The sequence below is a fragment of the Mus caroli genome, chromosome 1 (genome assembly GCF_900094665.2).
Source record: "Mus caroli chromosome 1, CAROLI_EIJ_v1.1, whole genome shotgun sequence".
Taxonomy (NCBI): Eukaryota; Metazoa; Chordata; class Mammalia; order Rodentia; family Muridae; genus Mus; species Mus caroli.
Genome location: NC_034570.1, coordinates 32942034 through 32965975, shown reverse-complemented (window position 1 = coordinate 32965975; position 23942 = coordinate 32942034). Strand labels below are relative to the sequence as shown.

General features: G+C 42.7%; 1 protein-coding gene across 2 annotated transcripts in view; it reads left to right on the top strand.

The window, feature by feature from the left end:
* Positions 1-23942, top strand: part of Aff3 (AF4/FMR2 family member 3) — a 442217-nt gene that overhangs the window by 283117 nt on the left and 135158 nt on the right. For both annotated transcript variants that reach the window (XM_029480447.1, XM_021160510.2), the window contains exons 8-9: positions 8689-8725; positions 18927-18978. In XM_029480447.1, coding sequence (XP_029336307.1) covers positions 8689-8725; positions 18927-18978 — 89 coding nt within the window. The remainder of the gene's footprint in view (positions 1-8688; positions 8726-18926; positions 18979-23942) is intronic.

The following is a 23942-nucleotide window of genomic DNA, read 5'->3' as shown; positions in this document are numbered from 1 at the left end:
CAGCAAGATTTTGCTGAAAGGACCCTGATATAGCTGTCTCGTGTGAGGCTTTGCCAGTGCCTGGCAAATACAGAAGTGGATGCTCACAGTCATTTATAGGATGGAACACAGGGCCCCCAATGTAGGAGCTAGAGAAAGTACCCAACAGCTGAAGGGGTCTGCAACCCTATAGGTGGAACAACAATATTAACTAATCAGTACCCCCAGAGCTTGTGTCTCTAGCTGCATATGTAGCAGAAGATGGCCTAGTCGGCCATCATTGGGAAGAGAGGTCCCTTGGCCTAGCAAACTTTATATGCCCCAGTATAGGGAAACACCAGGGCCAAGAAGTGGGAGTGAGTGATTAGGAGAGCAGGGCAGGGGGAGGGTATAGGGTACTTTTGGGATAGCATTAGAAATGTAAATGAAGAAAATATCTGATAAAAAATAAAGAAAGAAAGAAAAGAAAATTAAAAAAAGAAAACCATTTAGAGTAAATAAATTATCTTTTCTTACTTGAAAAAAAAAAAAGAAAGTAGTCTCCTGACCTCCAAAGGTACACCGTTACCAGCATATGCAATGTGCACATGTATGTGCAGGAAAATTATATACGCACATACATACATGCATGCATGGATGCATATACACATGCACAAAGATCTTTCCTCTTAGCAGATCTTAAGTGTATGATAAAGTCATTATAATATTAACTGCAGTTGTATTTCTGACATATTATGCTACATATCATTCATACCTTTCACATATATGGCATGTATACATGTATGTCACATATCACACACATGGTGCATTTATACGGGTCTATTATGTAGAATGTGCAGGTGTGTGTAAATGTGTGTGTGTGCACATGCTAAATGAAATAAGCCAAAACCAAAAGATAAATATTGTATTATCACTTAAGATTCTAAGTCTATGTAGGATCTAATATCATCAGACCTACAGAAGCAAAGGATAGAATGGTAGTTTCTGGGGCTTGAAGTAGCCATGGAAGGATGAGGCAAAAGGTACATTTGTGTTAACAAAATGATCATGCTCCAAATGACCTCACAGGAGATGACGCACCTGGGAAAAATCCAAATTTTATAACAAATAGCTAAAAGTTGTCTAATTTTTTTTTACTGAAAAATATCCTATTACATATTGAAAGGGAAGAGATTTCAAACATGAATGAAAACGGTCTTATTTAGGGCCACTGTAGGGGTTTGCGAGGTGCTCGTCTCTAGGGTGAGCATGTAAATTGCTTTACTTGCAGGGTGTGAGTGGTCTTACTAACGCCTTCTCTCAGACAGACTCCCTGAGAGTATGATCTTATGGTGAGCTGAGTCTGTGTCCCTTCTGGCTTGTGCTGTAGCATTGCTGCACACTTAGTGTCTGCAATGGCATGTGTCATGTACACATTTGTATCATGCAATTCACTGTCTCACCACTCTGGGGATGGGGCAGAGCCTTGAGGCCAGGTTCACTGACTGAAATCAGGTTCCAGGCCAGGGCGCTGCTCTTTGGGACAACTTGCTTTCTTTCTTTGCTGAGTTCTGGAAGGATCCTTGCTAAGATCCTTGCCTGCCTTGTGTTCTCTGACTCCCTCTAACCCCCTCCTTTGTCTCATCCAGAATATTGAAATTATATTGAGCCTCCCCGAATAAACTCGTACTTCAGAATCATGAGCTGAATTCCATCTGTCACAGCCTTTTTTCCAGAGGTGAGGCGGCGTACTCTTGGAACTAACAGCAGCAGCGTCTTCAAGGGTGCCAGGGTTCTGCCCATTACAAAGAGAGTTATTAGCGTTTGCAGTAGACATTGCCGCTTCTGTGCTGTAGTGTAGACTGTGGTGCTGGAGGCGAGTGCAGCCTAGCCCAGGGAGGCAGTTGCTTCTGTACTGGCTCTGCCGACTCCAGTCCTAAGGATCTTCTCTCTGTACCCCAGTCTCAGCTAATTAATATCTTGACAGCTGGACAATGCCGCTGATTGATTAGACTATTCATGTATGGATTATTGAATGAGAACTGTGTATGGAATCTGAGGGGCAAAAATCTTCAAAATGCCTAGTAAACAATGGAATTAAGACCTTATTAAGATTAAGGGTGTCATCTGCTCTCCCAAAAAGAAGAAGTCAATTTTACGGCACATTTTGAACGTCCAGTGTCACTAATTTAATTAGCTAAACACTTCTGAGAATTTCTTCATTTTGTCTAAGTATTAAAAAAATATATACCGAGCAGAGTCAGCTGATAATGAGCCTGGCTTTTGTTTCTGTCCTCTGGGGACTTGATTTTGGAGTCACGGTTCCCTAGACAAACACTGCCCGGCGTTTCTGCCCCTTTCTTCAAATTTCAAAAGTAATTGGATTTGGTAAAGAAAACAATGCACACCTCTCCTGTAAATTGGCTGCCATTCCTGACCAGGTACTTCAGCCAAGAGAGAAGAAAATGAATCCGCCCTGCCTCTCCCTCCCACCCCCATTCTGCAGCAGTCTTATAAGTTGAAATGCAAATAAAGAACTGGAGGATGCAGTATGCTTGCTGGTCTGGGTAGGGATACACAATGAAGCCCAGTGGTGTCTCGGGAGCAGTTTATGTGGTCAGGAGTAATAAGTCTGGGGGACTTATCCAGCCCTCATCTGGAACTATTCTTGCTGAGTGGTTTTCAAAGTGCTCTGTAGAATTCTAACATCATTCCAGAAATGAGAATTGACTGCCATTTTCTCTAATTCACCAGGAGAATGAGAACTCACTTGTGTGGAAGGAAGCGCCCACAGTTGGGAACTTTATCACACATCTCCTCTGGGTAGCTGGCTCTCTCCTCACAACCCCAAATGGGAATTTGCAGGGAAGCTCTATGATTCACTTCAAAGAGAAACATTTAAATTAACTATAAATTCCATTTTGTCAACTTGAGCCTCATAGATGCAGAATGAGGCAACACAGATTGCTTGGGGCCAGCACAGAAGCCTCTGCAGGCAAAGGCACTTGCTGCCAAGACTGAGGACAGAAGGACAGGAGTTCTAGCGCCAAGACTCACATTGGAGAAGAGAACTGATTTGTACAAGTTAAACTCTGACCTTAGTACATGTGCCCTAGCAATATGCCCCCCACACACACTTCATTTTTTAAAATGATAAAAAATAAAATAAAATGTTTTATAAAGCTATGCCCTCACCAGAGTGCATACTACCTCCTTCCAGAACTATAGCATCATTTTCTAATAATTCCACCATGTTCTTCATTTATCCAGAAATCAATCCCTCCATAAGTCAAAGCCTCTTCATCTAAATGCCCGTGGAAATGTCTCAAAGACACGGCCGGCTGTGTATTTTACTAGTCTCTTAGATGCTGCTCATCCCGTCAAGTTGATAACTGTGGTTGACCATCAAAGAGCCCATGAGAGAAGGTGGCCTCACTTGATTTGGAGGGCATGGTGCCTTTTATGAAATGGGATATTTATCACAATTTATCACAGTACTTCATTGAAGGGTTCTCTTGGATACCACGTGCCTAGTTATTTCTATCATGGGCAAAATTAATTAGTTTGTTTCACTTGTGAGTTAAGTACCACATTTCAGGGGCTTCGGGATCCCCACGATTCCGAGTAACAGTTTAGGTGTTGGAACTTCAGAATTAGTCCCAGCTAAACTCATCCTTTAAAGCTATAAGGGCTGATTCTCGCCGTTGTGCACTTGACCATCAGAATGACACACTTGGAGTGTGAGCCTGAGACATCACATAAACTTGAGGGAAATTCCGATATGGGATGACAGCAACTTGTTTCTTCCGGTTCTCTGAACTTTGTTTATTACCGTGGAACCGTGCTTGGATTAAGACTCACAAGAGTGAGATTTTATGACATTATCAGTTGTCTTTTTAAAATATGTACATTCATACCTTAATATAGTTTTCCTTTTAAAATCATATGCTTGAAAATTTAAAAAAAAAAAAGGAGGAGGAGGAGGAGGAAAAGAGAAGGTCTCCTGAGAGTCAGGAAGATCTCAGAGAGCGAGTCATCCTTGAATTACAGAAACCAGATGCCAGGGAGGCCCATATCCTGAGAGGAAAGTAGGTCAGAGCGCACCAGCTGAAGCCTCACACAGCTTCTTGGCATCACTTCCAGCCGGTTAAGAATCCCTTCTGGACTCACTGGCATAGCATGAAGTAGTGAGAAGCACTGGCACAGTACTGAAGTAGCCTAACTAACGGCTGAGAAGAGTGTGGGAACAGCAGCGCCCAGCAAGGGCTTAGTATCCCCATCCCCGGGCAGCTGCCAGGGGAAGGTCATCACAAGGGAGAGGCACCCTTTGAGGTAGAAGCTACAATGTGTTGGTGTCTGGGTAGTTGGCATGGACACAAAAATGTAAAGGACTTCGGCTTCTGGGCCCTTGTGAGAAAGTGGTGATCTCCCTGTGCTGTGACCCAGCCTGGCTTCCTGTAGAAGGAGCAGTCTGCACATTGTGGAGACCTCCGGGATTTCACAGCTAACTACACAGGGAAGGGCGGCAGGTCCTTTTTCAGGGTTAAGGTGGTTCCTTGTGTCTTAAAGAAGCTAATGCCTTTAAGAACAGACTAATGACATGCAGGGCCAACTGGCATTAAGAATGATGGTGAGGGCCAGACAGATGGCTCTAGGTAAAAGGACTTGCTCTGCAAGCCTGGTGTCCACATAAATTAGCCACATCAGTATTAAGCATCTGAAACTCCAGCATTCCTACAGCACAACAGGAAGAGGAGACAAGGCTAGTCAGCTGGAAGCTCTCAGGCCAGCTAGTCGGTACATGCAGTGCAGAGACACAATCAATCATGAGAAACCCTGCCTCAAATACGGGTGAAGGTGAGAATAGACTCCCAGAAATTGTTGTCTGACCTACGCACACACATTGGGGAAAAAAAATTAAAGAATAAGGCGATATCATTCCTACCCAGAGAATGGCAGTCTGGGAATATTGGAGTCTAATGAGTTAGTATTTTTTGAGCTAACATCTGGCGGTCTGTGCACCAGGCAGTAGACATCAGCACAGTAAGGAACAAAGTCTGAGTTCATTTCTACCTTCTCTACAGAACACTTCGGCGGTGTTTTATTATATTTTTAACTAGCAATTATTTTAAGCATATTCTGCTTCGCTTCCTCTACCCCTGCAAAATGAAAAAAATAAGTCATTACTCAGAGGGTTTTTCACCTAAAATTTCATCCTCTAGGATGTAGCAGTGAAGATTCAGGTCAACGGTGAGCTTACCTTCGTTCTTTACTTAAGAGGAGTGAATGCCAGTAGTAATTATATGAGCTCTAGGATGTATCACCAAGCAGACATTTTATCCCCATTAGTGTGGACAGACAGTCAGGAAAGGCCTTGCTGCCGTTTTTTAGGAGGATGAGCTGAGTCCTGAAATCCATGTCAGTTACCATCCTTTTCCATTGATGGTGAGCTTCGCCACTCCCCCACCCCCACGCCCGGAGGCACAGCCTACACACAACAGAGAAGCTAATCAAGGCTCATAGTGTTGTCTGCAAATTAAAACTAAAGCACACTCGAGCCCCTATATAGACTCTAAATTAATTGAGAAAGTACACCAACCCATCTGGAGTCCTTAACTCTGGGTCCACAAATAAAGATTTTTTTTTTTTTTAAATTTCAGAATCTATCCAAAGTAGGCCAAAGTCATTTGCAGACGAGGCTTCAGCCCGTCCCGTGAAGAGCAGTGTATTTCTTTCATCTTCACACAGCAGTTTTCCAAAGCTTGAGTTTCAGAGTAAGAACAAAACTCCTTGTTCTTCTGCAGGTAAATAGCTCATGGTTCCTAAGAAGGGTTGCTTAGGTCCTGGGCGTGTCTCAGGATACCCAGCTTCGACCCAACAGACTGGCATATTCTATACCATTCCAGAGAGGTGCCTTTCTAAAATAGACACTCTTACTAGGGTTTGAATATCACCGGTCAGATTAAATGACTCCCCCTTCCCTATAGCAACTGCATTGCTAGACCAAACTTTTGTAGAAACACGTGACATGATGTAATAGTAGCTAATTCCATTTCACTAGATTTTAATTCTACACATCAGAATTATATAGGCATTTTAGATCATATGCACTGCTTCACATTTTATTTACACTCTTGCCATCTCAGTTCACTCATATTTTATGTTAAGGAAAAAAAAAAGGTTTTCAAAGAAAGAAAAAATACAATTCTCAAGACAGAAGTGTACATTTCCATTTTAATACAAGTAAAATCTGATTCAATCTCTACTTACCTGACTAGTAACTCGATCGAATATTCAGAGTGACACTGGATTTATGCCCTTGCAGGTAAATGGTTATATGTAATAATCTTTATGTCTATCACAGTGCGATGACCACTATTGCTTAGTAGAGTGTGTCCAGTCAGGATGAGCCCGGCGGCCTCATCTTTAAGTGTATTTGGAGTAGGGTACATTCAGAGGCAAATGAGTTAAGTTCAAAGACATTAATGCAATGTAGTCGTGGCTAAATCTGGAAACGGAAATCATAAATTTCATAAAGAAAACGCAAAGTTGACCCTTCATAACCTTGGGCTAGGTGACAGACTCTTAAGTTGCCATACCCAACATATGAGCAACAAAAGAAAATTTAAATAAATATAATAAAATGTAAGAGTTCTGTGCATCAGAGAACATTATCAGTAATAAGAAAAAGACTAGGAATCAGGGAGTTATTGGCAGGCCGTTTATCTGATGGGGTATAGAACCAACTGTATGAGGAACCTTTCAACACAATAACAAAAAGGTGAATAATTAGATTAAAACTAATTACTCGAGTGGGTATTTCTTCAAGAATGAAAATAGCCATCTCCCACGTGGAGAAATGCCTGACATTTGTAGGTAAATGCAAAAAAAAAAAAAAAAAAAAAAAAAAAAAAAAAAAAAAGCACAAGGAGCTACCACTTAGCTCACACAAAGATGGCCTGTGTGGTGAATGGAATCAATTCAAATCAAATCAAATTGACTCAAAATCAATTGAGAATAACAAGTGCTGGCAGGGAAATGGTTCTGCTACAGGAAACGGTCTTAGTGCTTCTCAAAACCGTAGTTACGTAAGACCCCAAGTTCTAGCTCTTGGTATGTACAAAAAAGGGTTTCAAGCTACGTTCCAGTATACGCATGTCAATAGCAGTGTTGCTCACAAAATATAGACACTGTACACACCTATCGGCAAGTGGATGCATAAAATAACTTTTTATATATCCAATAGTATTCATCCTTAAAAATGAATGGAAGCACTTTAGAATGACTTTATTCACCCATTGGGACTGTCATTTCTGAGGCTCACTGCCACTGTCTACTAACTTAGGCCTAGTCCTGGAAGCTTCTGGCCTTTGTACAATCTTTTCTAGGCCTAGAATGTTTTCAGCTCTTAAGACTTACTGCTGAATAAGCTCACACTTTCTTATTCCTTCTGCTCTTTGGCTGGCTGATGCATCTCAGCTGTTCCTCAAACTCCTCTCCAATCTAACTGACTCAATCTGGACTCTCTCTTGGCCTCTGAGTGGCTCTGCTTGGCCTCATCCTAACTTTGGCAATCTGTTTTAATCTTCTGGCTCCTTCTCTGGCTCATGCTTGTCTTTCCCTGTGTCTAGCTTTTCTCTCTGCAACCTGTCTCTCTATAAAACTCTCCAGGTAAAACTGCTTCCTCTCTCTCTGCACTGCCTCTCCAGTAGCTTCCCTTTCCTCTCTCTTCTCATGAAAGTTGGGCGTATTCTGTTCTGTCTAGTCTTTCTCTGATTCGCCACTTTGTCTGCCACTCAAGTAGACATCACTTTCAAACATGGCTGCTTTCTACAAACTAACTTTAGGTTCATTGTTTGGGATTAAAGATGTGTACTAAGGGTGTGTCTGCATTCCAGCCAGAGGGATTAAAGGTGTTAAGGCTGAGCCACACCACAACTAGAAACAGGTTGTTCCAGTAAACAACACAATTCCAGAGTTCACAGTGTGGTCAAATACCCTGCAGCAATAGCACATACCCACAATCCCAGTACACAAAATTCTTGTTAGGTAGAATTCTGATTTCTAGGCTGGTGTAGACTGTATTGGGAGACCTTGACAGAGAAAGAAGAGGAGAAGAAAGGAAGATGGGAGGGGCGGTTCAGAGGTTGGAGAAAAGGAGGGGAGAGATGGATACTGATTGGATACCAATACCTGCTTCAACAAAAAAGCACTTCCAATGTGGCATTCTAACTGAAGAAGCCAGGCTCAAAAGCTCACAAGCTCTGAGGCTCCATGTGCATGATATGTGCAGAATAAAAAGGTCTGGGAACAGGGATGGAAGTGAGTGGCTACTGGGGCTTAGGGGACAATGGAGAGGCCTTGGGAGAAGCTGCTTAAACAGAGGCTTTACGTTAAACAGAGGAAAACGTTGCGCCTGGATGGAGGTGGCGTTTGCATGACACGGTAACAGTGCTCTCCACGCCACTGAGCGTTTTTGTTTCCGAATGTTTGTTTTGTATTATGAATTATCACCTCGATGAAACATAACCAAACTTCAATAATGACAAACAACTCCAGTTGTCAACTGTGCTCCCAGAATGCTGGTGAGCACATTTGTGTAAATGTTTTCTCGTGAGAGTAGCAGGAGATACGCGTGGGGACTTGGCTCCACATCATGAGCAATAGATCAGTAATAGATCTAATCGTGTATTCGGCTTTGGGACTCATTGATATTTCTTGTCTTTTCAGGACTCGCAACTTGTATCCTCTGGACACAGTAATCCAAGTAAGAATGCCTCTGTCCCTTTCTGATGTCTCTCTATTGCTTTCTGAGTTGGGGGAGGGGAACATAAATAGTAGTTTCAGAGAAGCGCCCGAAGAACTGAATCAAGAAGGAGAGTGGATGTTCCTGTGGCGTGGCCTAAAGATGGCTCTGAGTGTGGCTGTTTTGGGGAGAGCTGGCCAAAAACATAGAAGAGTGCATTTCAAAGAGATCCTAGAAGAAAGAATATTGTGCGCTGCCAGTCCTTGGTATACACGAGAGAAACAAATCAAACGGCAGGGAACAAGATGTCTGAATTAGAAGAAAATGAATAGGCAAAGAAATCCAATCAGAAGGCTTCCCAATAAATGACCTTAGACGTTATGAAGGAAGTGCACACTTGCTAAATATACTGTGCCTTCCTCCAGAAAGAGGCAGACTAGACGAGATAGGAAGTAGTGTCCTTATTGAACCAGGGGCTAATGAAGAACATGAGCTCTGCCGTCCAAGAAGGGAGCACTCTATGAAAGGGAGTTTGATTCTCTTCCTTGGCCCTTACAAATTGGCATTAATGTTGTCTGGGGCATTAAAAATACATCAGCTGCCCTGTTTGTGTCCTAAAAGCAAGCTCATAAGGACTGAATGGGCTGTGTATGTTTCTCGAGCAGCCAGTGAGCTGGGAACAGCCTTTGCTACTTAGGAAGCTCTGTAGGAAGAGAAAGTCAGTTGGCGTTGCTGAGTGTGTCTGTGGAACTAAGACTCATCCCCTGGACATCTGTGAGGCAGGAGAGCTAGAGGGAAAAGATGTCCACGCATTGTACTGGGAAGCACCATACAATTCATGCACAGGTAGAAAATGGTCACTAGGGGGAACATTGGCACATGGCATCGTATACCACCCTCTGTAGGGCTTTCTGGGACATAGCCACCTGTGGGGACTAGTAAGTCTTCTTCTCCTGTGACAAGTTACTCAATGTTTAATAAGCTTCTGTGTTATAATACTAAGATGTTAAATGTGCCGCTGTATGAAAGCACATGGTGTAGGTCCCCGTTTTATAAGTTGGGAGCATGCCTGTTCAGATGGCAGCGACTTGATCTTAAGTGCTTCCTCCCCTCCCCTTTGGAATCCTTACTCAATGACCATGACACTACAGAAACGAGACTAAGTCAGCAGCCACCCTGAGTACAGAAAAGAGTGATACCTTGTGAACAGAAAGATGGGCCCCTTCTGACACACAGCCTTAGCAGCCAAATTACAGCTCACACAGAAGAATCAACAGAGAGTACGTGTTGGAATGGGAAAAGATCCCTTGGGAGCCCCTGGGCGGGCTCTAGGTCTCCATGGAAACACAGCGAAACAGGCCTGGGTGGTCATGATGGACACCTGGCCTATTCCACACATGTCATCCTATATTCCCCAACCGAGCTAGTCACACATAAACTTCCCATTTTGTTTTCCTTTCAAAACGCTCAGAAAACCCAAACTACAGTAATATTTGCTTTAAAGATGAACAGTTGGCTAGCTCTCCTAGAAAGCAACAGAGTAGGCTCTAAGATGATGCCAGATCCAAGAAGTGGGATTAATCCGGTGATGGGAGAGGGGAGCAACTTTTCTCAGCAAGATGATTAACCAAAAATTCTGGACACCCAAAGTAAAGTATCCCTACTTTTCTTAGGGAACAAGAAGGGAGGGGTATTGGGCTCTCGGCTCATCTACAGCTCTGTCTTCTCTTGTGAAGTTCTTGGCAACATCCCTGTCTTGTACATCAGCCCTTCTTTCCCAAGGCACGGGTGTTCTAGAAAGCTCCATCATTGTTCTGATGCAGAAATGGACAGCTCCCTAGAGTGAACAGCAGTGAGCCCTGAGAGGAGGCATGGCCTCAGAGAGCTGTGTCATTCAAGGCAAGGAAATCAGAGGCTCAAGTGCAGGAGTCTGCAGGAAGACCTGTAAACGATGTGTTCATAGAAAAGAGCAAGAGATCACTGTGAAAAACAAGTGGGTGCTGCATAAATGACGGCAGGAGTTAAAAATAGGATCAATAAAACCAATAAGCAGTGGTTGCAGCCCCAAATCTGGCATATACAATCAAACCCCTCATTGTTTTTCTGATGCACAGATGGGAAAGATCAAAGAAGGCTAAGAAAACCAAAAATTCAGCACCAAGGTCCAGTTCATTGGGAACACCAGGGAAAAAAGGTCAAAAAATAAACCTCGACTAAATAGCACCCCCCCCCGCAAAAAGAATTTTAGTGGTACACAATTTGTGTAAAAACATTTTGTGTAAAAGGGAAACAAAGACTGTACACATATTGAGTAAAAACAGAATTCTGACATTAGAATTGTAAAGGCCATAACGTGAGCTCTCTTACAGAAATAGAAGAAAAGATGGAAGGTAGGGTAAGGAGCAAAAGAAGACGTTAAGACACATTTCTATAAATTAAAAAAAATAGAAATTAAATTTTCCTTGGGGAGGTTTAATATCAGACTGAAAATTGTTGAGGAAAAAAAAATACTAATGAATCAAAACTGTGAACTTGGGGCTAGAGAGATGGTTTAGTGGTTAAGAGCACTGGTTGTTCTTCCAGAGGTCCTGAGTGAGTTCAATTCCCAGCAACCACATGGTGGCTCACAACCATCTGTAGTGGGATCTGAGGCCCTCTTCTGTCTGCAGGCATATATGCAAATAGAGCTCTCCTATACATAAATAAATCAATCTCGAGAAAAGAGGAAACTGAACGTAAGAAATTATGAAGAATGCAGCTTAGGGCAGCCAAAAGCAGACCGTGGAATTTAAAAGACCAGGGATGAGGCAGGGAAGATCACCACACACCTGACTGGGATTCCCAAAACAGGGTGAGGGGAGGGGCACATGGCAGCTGAGAATTATCCACATGGACCGCTAACCCAAAGGTCCATGAGGAGGTGAATGGAAAGAAGCCCGCACGTGCACTTCACTGCCAGACATGGAGGAGGGAAAGGTTTGCGTACCCTTTAATACATTTTGTTTATAAGAAAGAAACGCCCAAGCTGATCTCACAAGCGTAGCCATGGAAGTCAGCAAACCGTGGACATAGAGCTGCAGTTAGCTGAGGGAGCTTATTAAATCAACTGAAAAATCTAGGTGGGTAGAGAGATGGCCTCACAGTTAAGGCTGGGTACCACTCTTGCAGAAGACCAGAGAGCCATTCCAGCTCATAACCCCATGGAATCCCAGATCCAGGAGACGCAGCACCCTCCTGGCTCCCTTGTGCGGCTGTCCACAGATAGTTAAGTTAAATATTTTATTTCAAAATCCCATGTAACCAAAAGCAAAACTACATGAAATTAATGTTGTCATAGTATATGTTTATAATTATCTAATTTTAGAAATTACGTATTTTATATAAAAATTTTACACACCTAGCCTGAGCAGTCCTACCTACAACCATTTATTTAAAAATTATTTAAAATTTTTATTTAAAAAATGGCTCAGTTATTTTTAAATGCAAAATCATTTTGCATGGTAAAGCTGGTTGCTTTCTACCAAGGACTCCACCAAACCCAGGAATGAGCTGGCACCCACTTTTGGACATCCTCGTAGGAAGGGCAGCCATTCCCCGCTTGCTAGGGCCAGCATAACTGTGGTATCAAAACTTTACAAGATCTGCACAAGAAAGAAAACGTGTAAACCAATGTCTTAATGATCCCAGTAAACAAGCATCCTAAGACTATGTTTGCTAATTAAATCTAGCAAAGTATAAAATACATCTCAAAGTGTAATAATTAAGAAGTCCTATTTGTCCTAGTAATTCAAAATCAGATTCTGTTCAAATACTTACGTAATTCTCTGTGGTAATTATGAAGAGAAAATATGTTTAATCTAAGACATTGAGAAAATACTTGATAAAATTCAATATATGTAATTCAAGGAAAAATGTCAATTGAGTTGGGAATGGAAGACCAAGTCTTTCCCAGGAACGGTTACCCAAGGCTGGAAGGAAGAATCTTTATCCGATTCTGTTCAGGTATTTCTCTCACCCTCTAAAGCTTCAGCAAAAGTGCCAGTTCAAATGGACCGGGTAGGGTAGAATCCTTGATCGCAGCTGTAAACTAAGAAAAGGGAAAAGTGTTCATTCGGGTGCAAATCCCCGAACTCGTTTCCCGGAGTGGTGCGATCATCACCATATTGATAGAACACTGAAAGTCCCACAGATGGATGATTAGAATTAATTAAGAAGTTTTAACAAACTATTGAGAAACATTACAGATGACCTAGCATTCGAAGGCACAGGTTAGCATTCTTTACACATTGAACTGTAGATTCGGTACAGTGCCCATCAAGTTTCAAACTTCCGCATATATGGAAGTCTGCAAGCTGGGCCTCCAATTTATAGAGCAAAAGATGAGCGTGGTAAGACTTTACAGGCAGAACGAAGTTTGAACCTCGCCGTATCAGTATTGAAAGCAAAGCTTCATAATGAAAGTAGCCAGGGAAGGTGGGTGACGGACCATGAGTCCATGGGAACTGGAGTCCCACTGAGGCTAATACTGTAGGTCAGTGTGGAGAAGCAGGTGTCTAGTGCCAAATACTTAGAATGAGAAACGATGAAATTACCTCTGCACCGTGTATAAAAATTACCTCAAGTGTCTTTAAGAGGCCAGTAAAACTGTGTGCTTTTAGAAGGTGGTAATGAGGTTTCTTGTCTATATCCTCAGTAAATATGAAAATGTCAAAGGAAACTATTGGCCAATATCATTTCTAGAAAGATAAAAGCATAGTTCGGTCAAATATGCCAGGACAGAAGTAAAAGGCTTACCCCAGAATGTTTTATCTTATTATTTTAGGCTTATAATCTGTGTTTAAAAACTCACCATTTGTATTGAGACAATGAATCACTGCAGTGAATATAAAGTGAGTGATGCAAAATGGCACAGAAGAGTCGGTACAAAGTCTGCATCTCTTTAGTTCTCAGAGACATGCAGGCAACGCGGTGAGCTCCCATTGCACCTTTGAAGGACCGTCAATTTGGATTTACCAGTCTGGGGGCAGGAAAGCCCTCCTGCCAAAGCTCCTAATGCCCCTGGAATGGTGTCCAGGGACGTACCCTTCACAAACATCAACGCCCATCATGAGCCGCCTGCTCAGAAGCTCACAGAACACCTCTGGAGCCAGAGGCTATGCACATCCTGGTGGCTGATCATAAGAAGCCTGCTCTTGAGTGTCAACAGCAAGACTCAGAGGACCATGGAACTGCAGTACAGTTCCATTCGTATAAAGTGAGAAACCGCAGTGACTAGGGAATGTGTACCTAGTGGTATGTCTATCCAGAAAGGAACAGGAAGGTTGAACTGGAATCTTCTTTCTAGCTACTTGGCAGCAGGCTAGGAAAGAGGATTGAACCCACTGGAGGCTCTCTGGGGGATCTAGACCATTTGATATTGTTTGTTTCCCACCTGGAAGGTGTTTCCATAGTTCATTTTAATTTTTAAAAACACTTTACTGTTCCCAAATCATTTACCTACGCATTTTATGTGCATTAATTCACATAAATTAAATAAAGTAAATTCACATACTGTTTAGCAATCTTTTAGGAAGATTGGCCTGGCCTTTACTTGAGCAGAACTGACCCATGGAGCAGTGGAATGTAAGAGTGACAAGCATTTGGCATAAATTCGCAAGCGTTGACCTCCTTCTGCATGGGTCAGCCCTCACTGCCCTGTTCGTTATTATCTAATACTCATATTAGACTCTAAGTGCTCATGATTGCTTTGTAATTTCTCTAATTGACCTATAAGCAAATCCAATAATTCCTTAATTTGTATTAACGACAGTGGTTTGTTCATGATTATGATTGAACAGAATATGACTATTTTAAATTTTAACAGCATAAAAGGGAAGATCTAGCTGCTTAGAGCTGAGAAAGAAAGGGAGGGAGGAAAGGAGCCATGAGTGAGCCTCCTCAATGTGCTTTGTATAAAAACAGAAGCTGAGGAGCTGCGGAGGAGGCTCAGCCTTAAGAACGCTTGCTTGGTTCCCAGCACCCACGCGGCAGCTAACAACTGTCCTTATCCACTTCCAAGAGAGCTGATACACTTTTCTCTAGAGCCACCTCACTCCTTTGATGCACAGATGTGCAAGAAGGCAAAACATCCACACACATGAAATAAAAACACAGAATTATTCTTAAAAGAAACAGATTAGTCAAGAAATAGAAGATTACGTTCTGTCTTTTCTTTGGAGCAGATAAATCTTTGACTTTGTTTTTAATGTGAGAAATTAAAGATTAAATATACTTACAGTCGTGAATACATACAAGAAATGCTAAAAGTAAAGACTGAATTAGGGAAAATTACGGAGGGAGAGCTTATTACATGAATGGGAGTAAATGTTATCTGAAGCAGATACATTGTTTAGAGTAGTAATTGCAGGGTAACAAGTAACAGAAGCGGGTGAAGTCACTGCTGCTTGCCCAAATGCACTTGAATTACAGGTGATTACAATTGTGGGAAGTGTCACAGGATGGCTGAGTCTTCTTTTGAGAGAAATCTCAGCATACTGCACGTCTATTGGGGTAGGGATACAAATCTTTTCTAGTATTTTAGTAATTTTGCTAACATTTCAGTTAAAAATTCAGAACCAAGGCACAGTTTATCACAGTCTTGCTAGACCCCGCTCACCCGCTGGCGTTTCCTTTATATTGTGCTTTTTCATTATTTTTAAGCTTTTCATACAGTGTGTTTTGAGCATTTTCATCCTCCCCCACCTGCAGTCCTCCCTCTCCACCCAACTACATGTTCAAAATAAAAAGCTAAGGCATCAAACCAGAACAACAACTGGGCATAGAAAGCCATGGACCCCACAGGTCGATTTGATTCCCTTCCCAAACTCTTCTTTGTCAGGAAGATTGTTCCCATGAGACCCAGCAGGGCACGCGCTATCTTGAAAGGAATGGGAATCAGATTATTTTTTTTATCTTTACCTCTACCAGGCAGAATACCAGGCACACCGGAGCCCTCAGTGTGTATAATCACTTATAAAGGAAGCTTTATCATGTTTTAAATGACCCGCCAGGTGATCGATCTGTTTCATGCCTCAACTCTATCCATCTCTATAGTGACTGCACCTTAAAAGTTCTAAGCTGCACTCGGCCCAAGAGTCTTCTACTTCCATTTTAGTGACTGCATCAGAAGGCATTTGTAACACTGAAAACGTGTATCATACACACATAATATATGATAGGTGGGTGGATCAATGGAGAAGGAAGGAAGATATATAGAAATGATAGAGAAATAATCTATAGATAACAGAATATAGATAATAGATGCATAGATAATATCTATAAGTAATAGATACACAGAGATTATCTAAGATATAGATAATCTGTAGATAATAGATTATCTATGTGTATAGATAATCTATATAATAGAGAGATTATAGATAATAGATGCATAGATTATAGATAATAGGTAGATAGATGATAGATAGATGGATGGATAGATAGACAGATAGATAGATGGATGGATGGATGGATAGATAGATAGATGACTCAGTGAATAAAAGTGCTTCTTACCAAGCCTGGTGACCTGTATTCAATGCCTGAGATCTACCATACAACCCAGATGATAGGAGAGAACCAACTCCCAGAGATTGTCCTCAGACATACTTGCTATGGTATACATGCCCCACCCTCATGGGGCACACACACACACACACACACACACACACGATAGATAGATGTAGAATGTATAGATTAATATCTTTATATACATTTGCATAAATCTGAATGCATTTTCACAGATATCTGTACACTGCTTTCTGTGATTCCTTTCCCTCTTTCTTCTCGGAAATTCTACTCCCCTGTGCAAAAGGACCAACCTGTACACCTTCTGCCTTACTTTTAAATGAACAATGCAGATTTCCCCCCAAAGAGAGTGGTGGCATCCAAGAGCTAATGTAAGGTGACTCCTATGAGTCCTTTCTGTGGGGCACAAGCAGCCACCTGCAAACTCCTGATCCTGAGGCTTTCTGACTGCCCTTTGTCGCTTTCCCTGGAGGCCTGGTTGAAGCTGTGATGATTCTCAGTAGCTTGTGCCCTGAACATTTCAAATTGACTTCAGAAATTGCATCACCTAAATTCTCAAAGAAGTTGGGGGTTTTATTTGCTTGAGGCTTCCCCCCAGGCCCCCCCCAAAAAAAGACAAGAAAAAGAAAAAGGAAAAGAAACTGCAGTTCCTGTCTCAATCCGGGCCTTGCTTCTCCCCAGAAAGTGCCCGTCCCTTTGGCACCGAAGTTGCCGAGAACACCCACTATCGGACTTCTCCTGTGCATGTCCCATTTGGCCCCATGTTATCTCTCCTATTCGTCCAAACCTCTTCTGTTTGCCCTGTTGCCACAACATAAATGCTGCTAAGAGCAAAGATAATGAGCTGCGGCTTTGTGCCCATGCTGACGCCAGTCCACAACACCTCCAGTCCCTGGACCCCATGTGCAATCCAACCTGGATCCTCTCAGCCTGGCTCCTTGGCAGGATTATTGGTCAAGGTAAAACATTCATGGAGATGCCTGATTGAGGTCTTTCTTTATCTTATAATGATTCCTTGTTTTCTGACTGGAACAGTTGGAAATGTTTACTGTCTAGTACTGCTGATCCTGTCTGATATCCTCCATTGTAATGGTGCCTCAGTATAACTGTTGGCAGCTGTTCCCATTTCTCTAAACTTGGGGGAGGGAGGAGAGTCAATGTATATAAGAATTAAACCTTTAATTCCATCTTACATAACACAGGTGCCACGGTTGTATTTTGGGATTTTGGCAGGAATGGTGGTTGTTCTGGGAATATGATTCTGGAAAGGGCTAAATTAGGTTATTTTCCAGCATACAGGTGCCTTGACCAGACCTTACATGTCTCCTAAAGGAGCATACCACAGTTCCGCCCAGAAGATGCAATGTAATGTAAAACTCGGTGTGTTAGAACAAGCCTGTCTGTCATGTTTGCTTTTATCTGAACATGTTTCGCCTGGGTTGGGCACCAACTAGTCACGTAGGTATTGTGGCTTTTTTTTTCCCCCCTTCTTAATGAATGGGATTTGGACTAAGTGGCTGGCTGCCTCTTCTGAGTGTTCTAGCACAATATAGACACACACCACAGTTGAATCTGAGCTATGTGTATATAACTGTCTTTTCTTCCTCAAAATGGCTTAATCTCCTTCAAGCAACTACAGAGTAGGCTTTGGAGCTCAGTTTGGACAGATAAGTTCATTGTGTATTCCAGGAGGTTGTTCCCAAAGCGATATGACCACAAGGACAAGTGATATCACCGTCCAGTGTTTGGGTAGAAGGGGCTAAGCAGAAGCAAAGGATGCTGGGAAGTGTCAGGCCTGCCATGAATGCAAGGAAGCTTAGCTGCTGCCACTGGCTATCTCCTGCACCTCAACCCTTCCTGTTGGGTTGGTGCCGTAGAGCCCTCTGTAGCAGTACCATAGCATGAGCAGCCCTTCCCTTCCATTGCCAGAAAACCAGAAGAGCTCCTTACAAAATGAGGGTGCACATTTCAAACCGCCAGTTGGTCCAGGATTAAGTATTACCTTATGCCTGTTTGAAAAGACTCTGGACTGCTTCCAAGCTCCTAAAACTAAACCTCCAATAGCCACGTCGCATAGAAATGTTCATTCACTGCCTCTCAGATGGTCAGAAGGGATTTCTGGTTTATATCGTATTCTGCTTTTATTGGGAGCCCCAAAACCTGCCGCCAGAGTTGTCCAGGGGGTAAAATTCTTCAACATCTCCTGACAATGGCATCACGGTTTTGTGAAATTCTCTCCAAGTTCTAATTCAGCCTGACCCCATTTGGCTCGTGTTAGCAGAAGGGACCAAAGTTGAGCGTGCCTTGAATGTACAGCGCTAATGAGTTTATTTCCTTCAACTTTCTGTAAAACGTAGTGGAGAGAAACTGATTCCATTGTAAGATATTCATCTTCTGGCACGGTCTGCACTCCATGTCTCTGCTTGTTTGCAAATAGCTCCTCGGTACCTTCTCAGGGCCCTGTGCCTGGGCAATTGTATTGCCAAAGCGAAATCTTTTTTTTTTTTTCACATTCGGTTCTCAAACAATAAAAGATGTTTAGAAGCCTCCTGCTGCACACTTTGAAAGCTTGTTAATAGGAGCATAGGAGTCTGTTTAGTCTTACATCTTAAAAACTCTGAAACTGATGTTGGTGGTTTTTGTTTTTTGTTTTTTTTTTAAGAGAAAGCTGATGCGGAGCCAGAGAGTCCAGACAATGGCGCGTCGAACACTTCGTAAGTGTCTTTCCAGTTCCTCTCTGAGATGACTGTTCTTTAATATGCCTTATAAAATGAAACAGTGCAAGTATCCTGTAATAGTGGTAATCAGAGTAGAAAGGAGGCCCACGGTTCTCTTTTTTCATGATAATGCCTTTTTAAATGCTTTCGGGTACAGACGCATTTTGAGGTTTTTCCTGCTTTAGCATAGAAAAGGGATCTTGCAAATGCAAATGTTCCTCCTTATAAAGTAGAAATATAATTAGACTAGAGAGTACTGGGGAGAATGGAGATGAGCCCTTTAAAATTTGGCTGCAGACTTTTAACACTGACATAAGATTTGCAGAACTTTGCACATGTGCTTGGGGGACATTCTGTCCTACATGCCACATACTATGAAGTGCCCAAGTCGCTTAAAAAGCCTGCCTGCCATCCGCAGTCCCACCTCTGAAATATGTGACAAACCCAACTATAAATATCACCGAGATCCCAAGAGTTCATTGATGTTTTTAAGTAAAGCGTTTTTTTTAAAGATGAGAAAAGACACTTAGAAGGTACCTGTCCCTCGTTCTTACATTACAATTTTTTCCCTCAGACTTGAAAGAACATAAGTATGTTTTTAATGGTTAATATGATATATAATTCAGGTACCAGAGCTCAGACAGTTAAACACTTGCTGGGGCATGTGGTACAAGGGTATGCTTGTAATCCCAGCACTGGGAAGGCAGTGTTAGGCAGATCCGTGGGGCTCAGCAGCCAGCCAGTCTAGCCTACTTAGTGAGTTCCAGGCCACTGAGTCCATGCCCAGTGTCAAATAATAATGTTATTAATTATTATTATTATCATCATCATCATCATCTCATATACCAATATTCAACACCACTGAAGCACAAACCAACACATGAGTGTTTAATCATGATCTATCATAGGCTTCCGCATTAAAATGTTTAATTTTATTACTTTTGAAGACTGGAACATGTTTTATTATAGAAGTGACTTTGTGATTGTCTCTGTTTCTGGATCAGTGTTCTCAGTGCTACCTGAAGTGCCCCTCATTTGCAGCCATAGTCTACAGTGTAATATCATGTTCTTATTTTGTCCAAGATCTCTTTCCGTCTATAGAATGGCTCTGCATTCTGCACAAAGTGGCTGGATGTTGTATCTCTATAGGTTGTGTTTCTCGGGATATATGCATATCCCTTTAATGTTCTAATGGCTTTCCTTGTGCTTTCTCAGAAATAATAAACATGACAGTCCTAAATAATGAAAATGTTGCTAATTTTAAATTGTGCCTCAGAATATAATAGGGAAAGAGTTTTAATGCCATCTGGAGGCACTCTAAAGAACTGGAAAGGGTAGAGTCGCTGAAGAAGTTAGTCATTTTGCTTACCATTTGGACTAGATAAAAATGTATACAGCTAGAGGGTAAGCTGTTGGTAAGCTAGTTGCGTTTCAATCATTCTTTGATAAGAGGATTGATCATTATGAAAGCAGCAGTCTTTGAAATGCCTAACAAATTTTCATCTGTCTCGTTTCACAGACAGATAAAAAGAGCATCGGAAATGTGTTGGGAAACCATCAGAATGTTGTACTTAACTTTACATATTTTAAAGTCTCACTCACCAGACACCAGTCTGACTCATGCAATTTGACGTGCTGCTAGTGATCCCCTCTTCCTTCCGTTATATTTCTATAACATCCACTCCCTGAAATGTTGGTTTCCACTCCCTCCCCAGAGCCTTATTTCTTCTAATGTATAAAAATTAAGTAGGCTATGCAAGGCATTATTAAGTTTAAGCCCTCTGGTGGTATCAGTTCCTCGGTACCCCCTCTAACTTCCTCTGTCATCTGCGTCATGGTTGCCACTCAAGTCACAGGAAACAGAGAGCTGGGTTTACAAGGCTCTCTTACAAGAGGGGCACTGTGGGCCTGGAGTCTCTTGGAGCGCTTTCCTGACCTTCTGATACACTCAGGCAAGAGGAACACTGTGGTGGGGAGCTTAAGACTCCCATGCCTTAGACACAGGTAGTGTAGACATTTTTGTATGCAATATTATATAGACCTATTCATGTCTATGTATATACTTACTGTGCTTACATACACAACCACATGCATACCCAATACACAAATACATGCATATACCCGTCATTTGAGTTTATAGGTATAAGAAGGGACACTCTACCCACATTACACACTAGGTATGAGAAATCTGAGGATCAGAAAGGCTGTCCTATTTAAAGGCTAAGTTAAAAACCTACCTTAGGAATGTATAGTCTTGAGACAAAGTCGGGTGTGAATTGGAAGGAAAATTTAAGACATTGAACAACTTTTTGTTGGAGAGGCATGCCCATTATGGGCTACTGTTACAAAATATCACAGACTAGATGGCTTAACCCAATAGAGAAATGTATTTCCCACAGTTTTGGAGAGCACCAGTCCCAAAGGAAAGAGTTGGGGAGGTCAGCTCCCTCTGACAGTTGTAAGGGACATCTCCCTGAGTTCCTGGCCTGACTTCCTCACTCTCGGCTGCACGAGGCTGTCCGTCCTCTCTACGTGCCTTCACAGCATGTCCTTTTCACACACACCTTTCTCTGGGTCTCCTTCTGTAAAGTCACCAGCCATGCCAATTAAGGCCTAGCTTGTTAACTTTAGATGTCACCCCGATGGCTTCATTTGAACAGGATTACTTCTCTGAGGATACGATCTCAGAACAAGGTCACATTCTGAGATATTAGGTATGGTCTGAAAAGAAAATGTCTCCCGCAGGTTCTGGTTTTGAACCCTTGGTCACCCCCAGCTGACACTATCTGGAAAGATTTGGGGACATAAGCTCTGGGACTTAGCAACTCACATGGAGGGAATCACTGAAAATCTCTTATTCTTGGTCCCTTCTGTCCCTTTGTCTACCTCCTGTCCACTGTGATATGAGAGCCTTCTCACCCACTTGCTGTCCTGAGACACTGCCAAGGCTCACAGGGTGAAACTGTGGGCTGAACCCTCTGAATTGTGCACCAGAATAAACATCTCCCTTCTTTAACTTGTGTCTTTGAGCTGTTTTGTCACAGCTCCATAAAAATAACCAGCACAGTACTAAAGTTAGAAGGTCACTGTGAGGACTTGTCAGGGAGAAGACACTTCTGTCCCCTGTAGCCCTTCAGTGACGGTGACTTTGAAACCTGAGTGCTCAGGCATCAGAATTTAACGGAAACACGGTGGAGAGCTGTCAGAGGGTGGGGCAACGGGAGCAAGCTTGAGAAAGATAGATGGGAAGTTATGAGTTCCGTGGGGGCTGAGCGGACATAAACTGTGGCCTGCAGTTGGCCAAGGTATGGTGAGACACAATTGCAGTCCCAGCACTGGGGAGACAGAAACAGGAGGATCATTGCAGGTTCAAGATCAACCCTGGTCTACAGGCTGCACTCCAGACCAGCTGAAAACCACAAATACACAGCAAATCCTGCCTCGATAAACAAGTGGCGTCGGTCGGTCGGTCGGTCGGTTGGTCGGTCGGGAGGCAAAGCAGACTTTCTAAGGAAGAGCCTTCCCTCCCTGCTGTCAATTATGCTGGGCTGTAAGTGTGCTGTGTATGATAGGTCAAAGGAATGGGGAAAATTCCTGAGATTTCCTTCAGGATTAATGAGCTAAGAATTCAAGAAGATGAAAGGAACCACTTAATATGTAGACACAAACAAAACCATAAATGCCTGGTGAAAGGGTTTCGGTTACATCAGCGATGGAAAAGCTCGCAGTAGACAGAGTCCACTCCCAAGGACGGGCAAGACTGGAGGCTAACAATTTAAAGCAAAGTAGAGAAAGTTTAATCCGGGAAGGAAGCAAAGTGGATTGGGTGAGCCCTTGTATGGACCCTTCCTTGGGGACACTTGGCCATCCACAAGGAGCAGCAGGGACTCAGGGACAAAAACCACACTTGCAGTGGCTTGAGAGGTCAGAGGATAAAGTCTGCAGTTGTGGACGTGTGTGGCCATTAGGGGCAGACATTTCATAAAGGAGTAAGCAATTCCCCCACCCCCACCCCAATCCTGTATCTCAATCCCATGGGTGCTTTAATGGCTCCTGATTTGGGGGGATGCTGGTGAGCACAGTAGGACAAGCCATAACTAGAAAGCTGAAAGGAGCAGAGACTTCAGCTCCTGCCTGGAGTTGGGAATTCAAACCTCACCAACATAGAGGTGTTGATTAAACTTCCATTTCCCTGCGCCCAAAAGGAGCAAGCTTCGAGAGTAAAGTCACTCTTGGAGCTGGAGAGATGTTTAGTGATAAAAGCACATACTGCTCTTGCAGAGACCTGGGTTTGGTTCCCAGGGCTCAGGTCAGGCACCTCACAGCCCATAACTCCAGCTTCAAGGGATCAGTGCTGTGCTGGCTCGTAATATGAGAACTTGACACAGTCTAGAGACACTGGAGAAGAGGGAACCTCAACTGAGACTGTAAAATAAATCTCCACAGAGTGTGCCCAGGGATATTACAGACTGTGCTGGGCAGAGTTTCACCAGCCAGAAAGTAACTGCAGAAATTTAAAAACTAGATTAACAGAAATGGTGACAGAGCAGAAGAAACAGGAATGAAAGACAGGAGACAAGGATAGGGAGCTAGTAAATGTGAATCTGGCAGCAGTGACCATAATAGGGAGCCATCAAATGTGAATCTGGCCCCAGTGGCCAATAGGGAGCCAGCAAATGTGAATCTGGTCCCAGTGGCCAATAGGAAGCCAGCAAATGTGAATCCAGCAGCAGTGACCAATAGGGAGCCAGCTAATGTGAATCAGCCCCAATGACCAATAGGGAGCCAGTAAATGTGAATCTGGCCCAAGTGACAGTGTTAAATGTGAATACATTAAAACCTCCACTCTACAGGGAAAATACCATGCTGGCTATTAAGTCACAACTGTACATTGTCTACAAAATCCATACTTCAAGTATAAGTATACAAATAAATGGAAGCCTCGAGACAAAAAAAAAAAA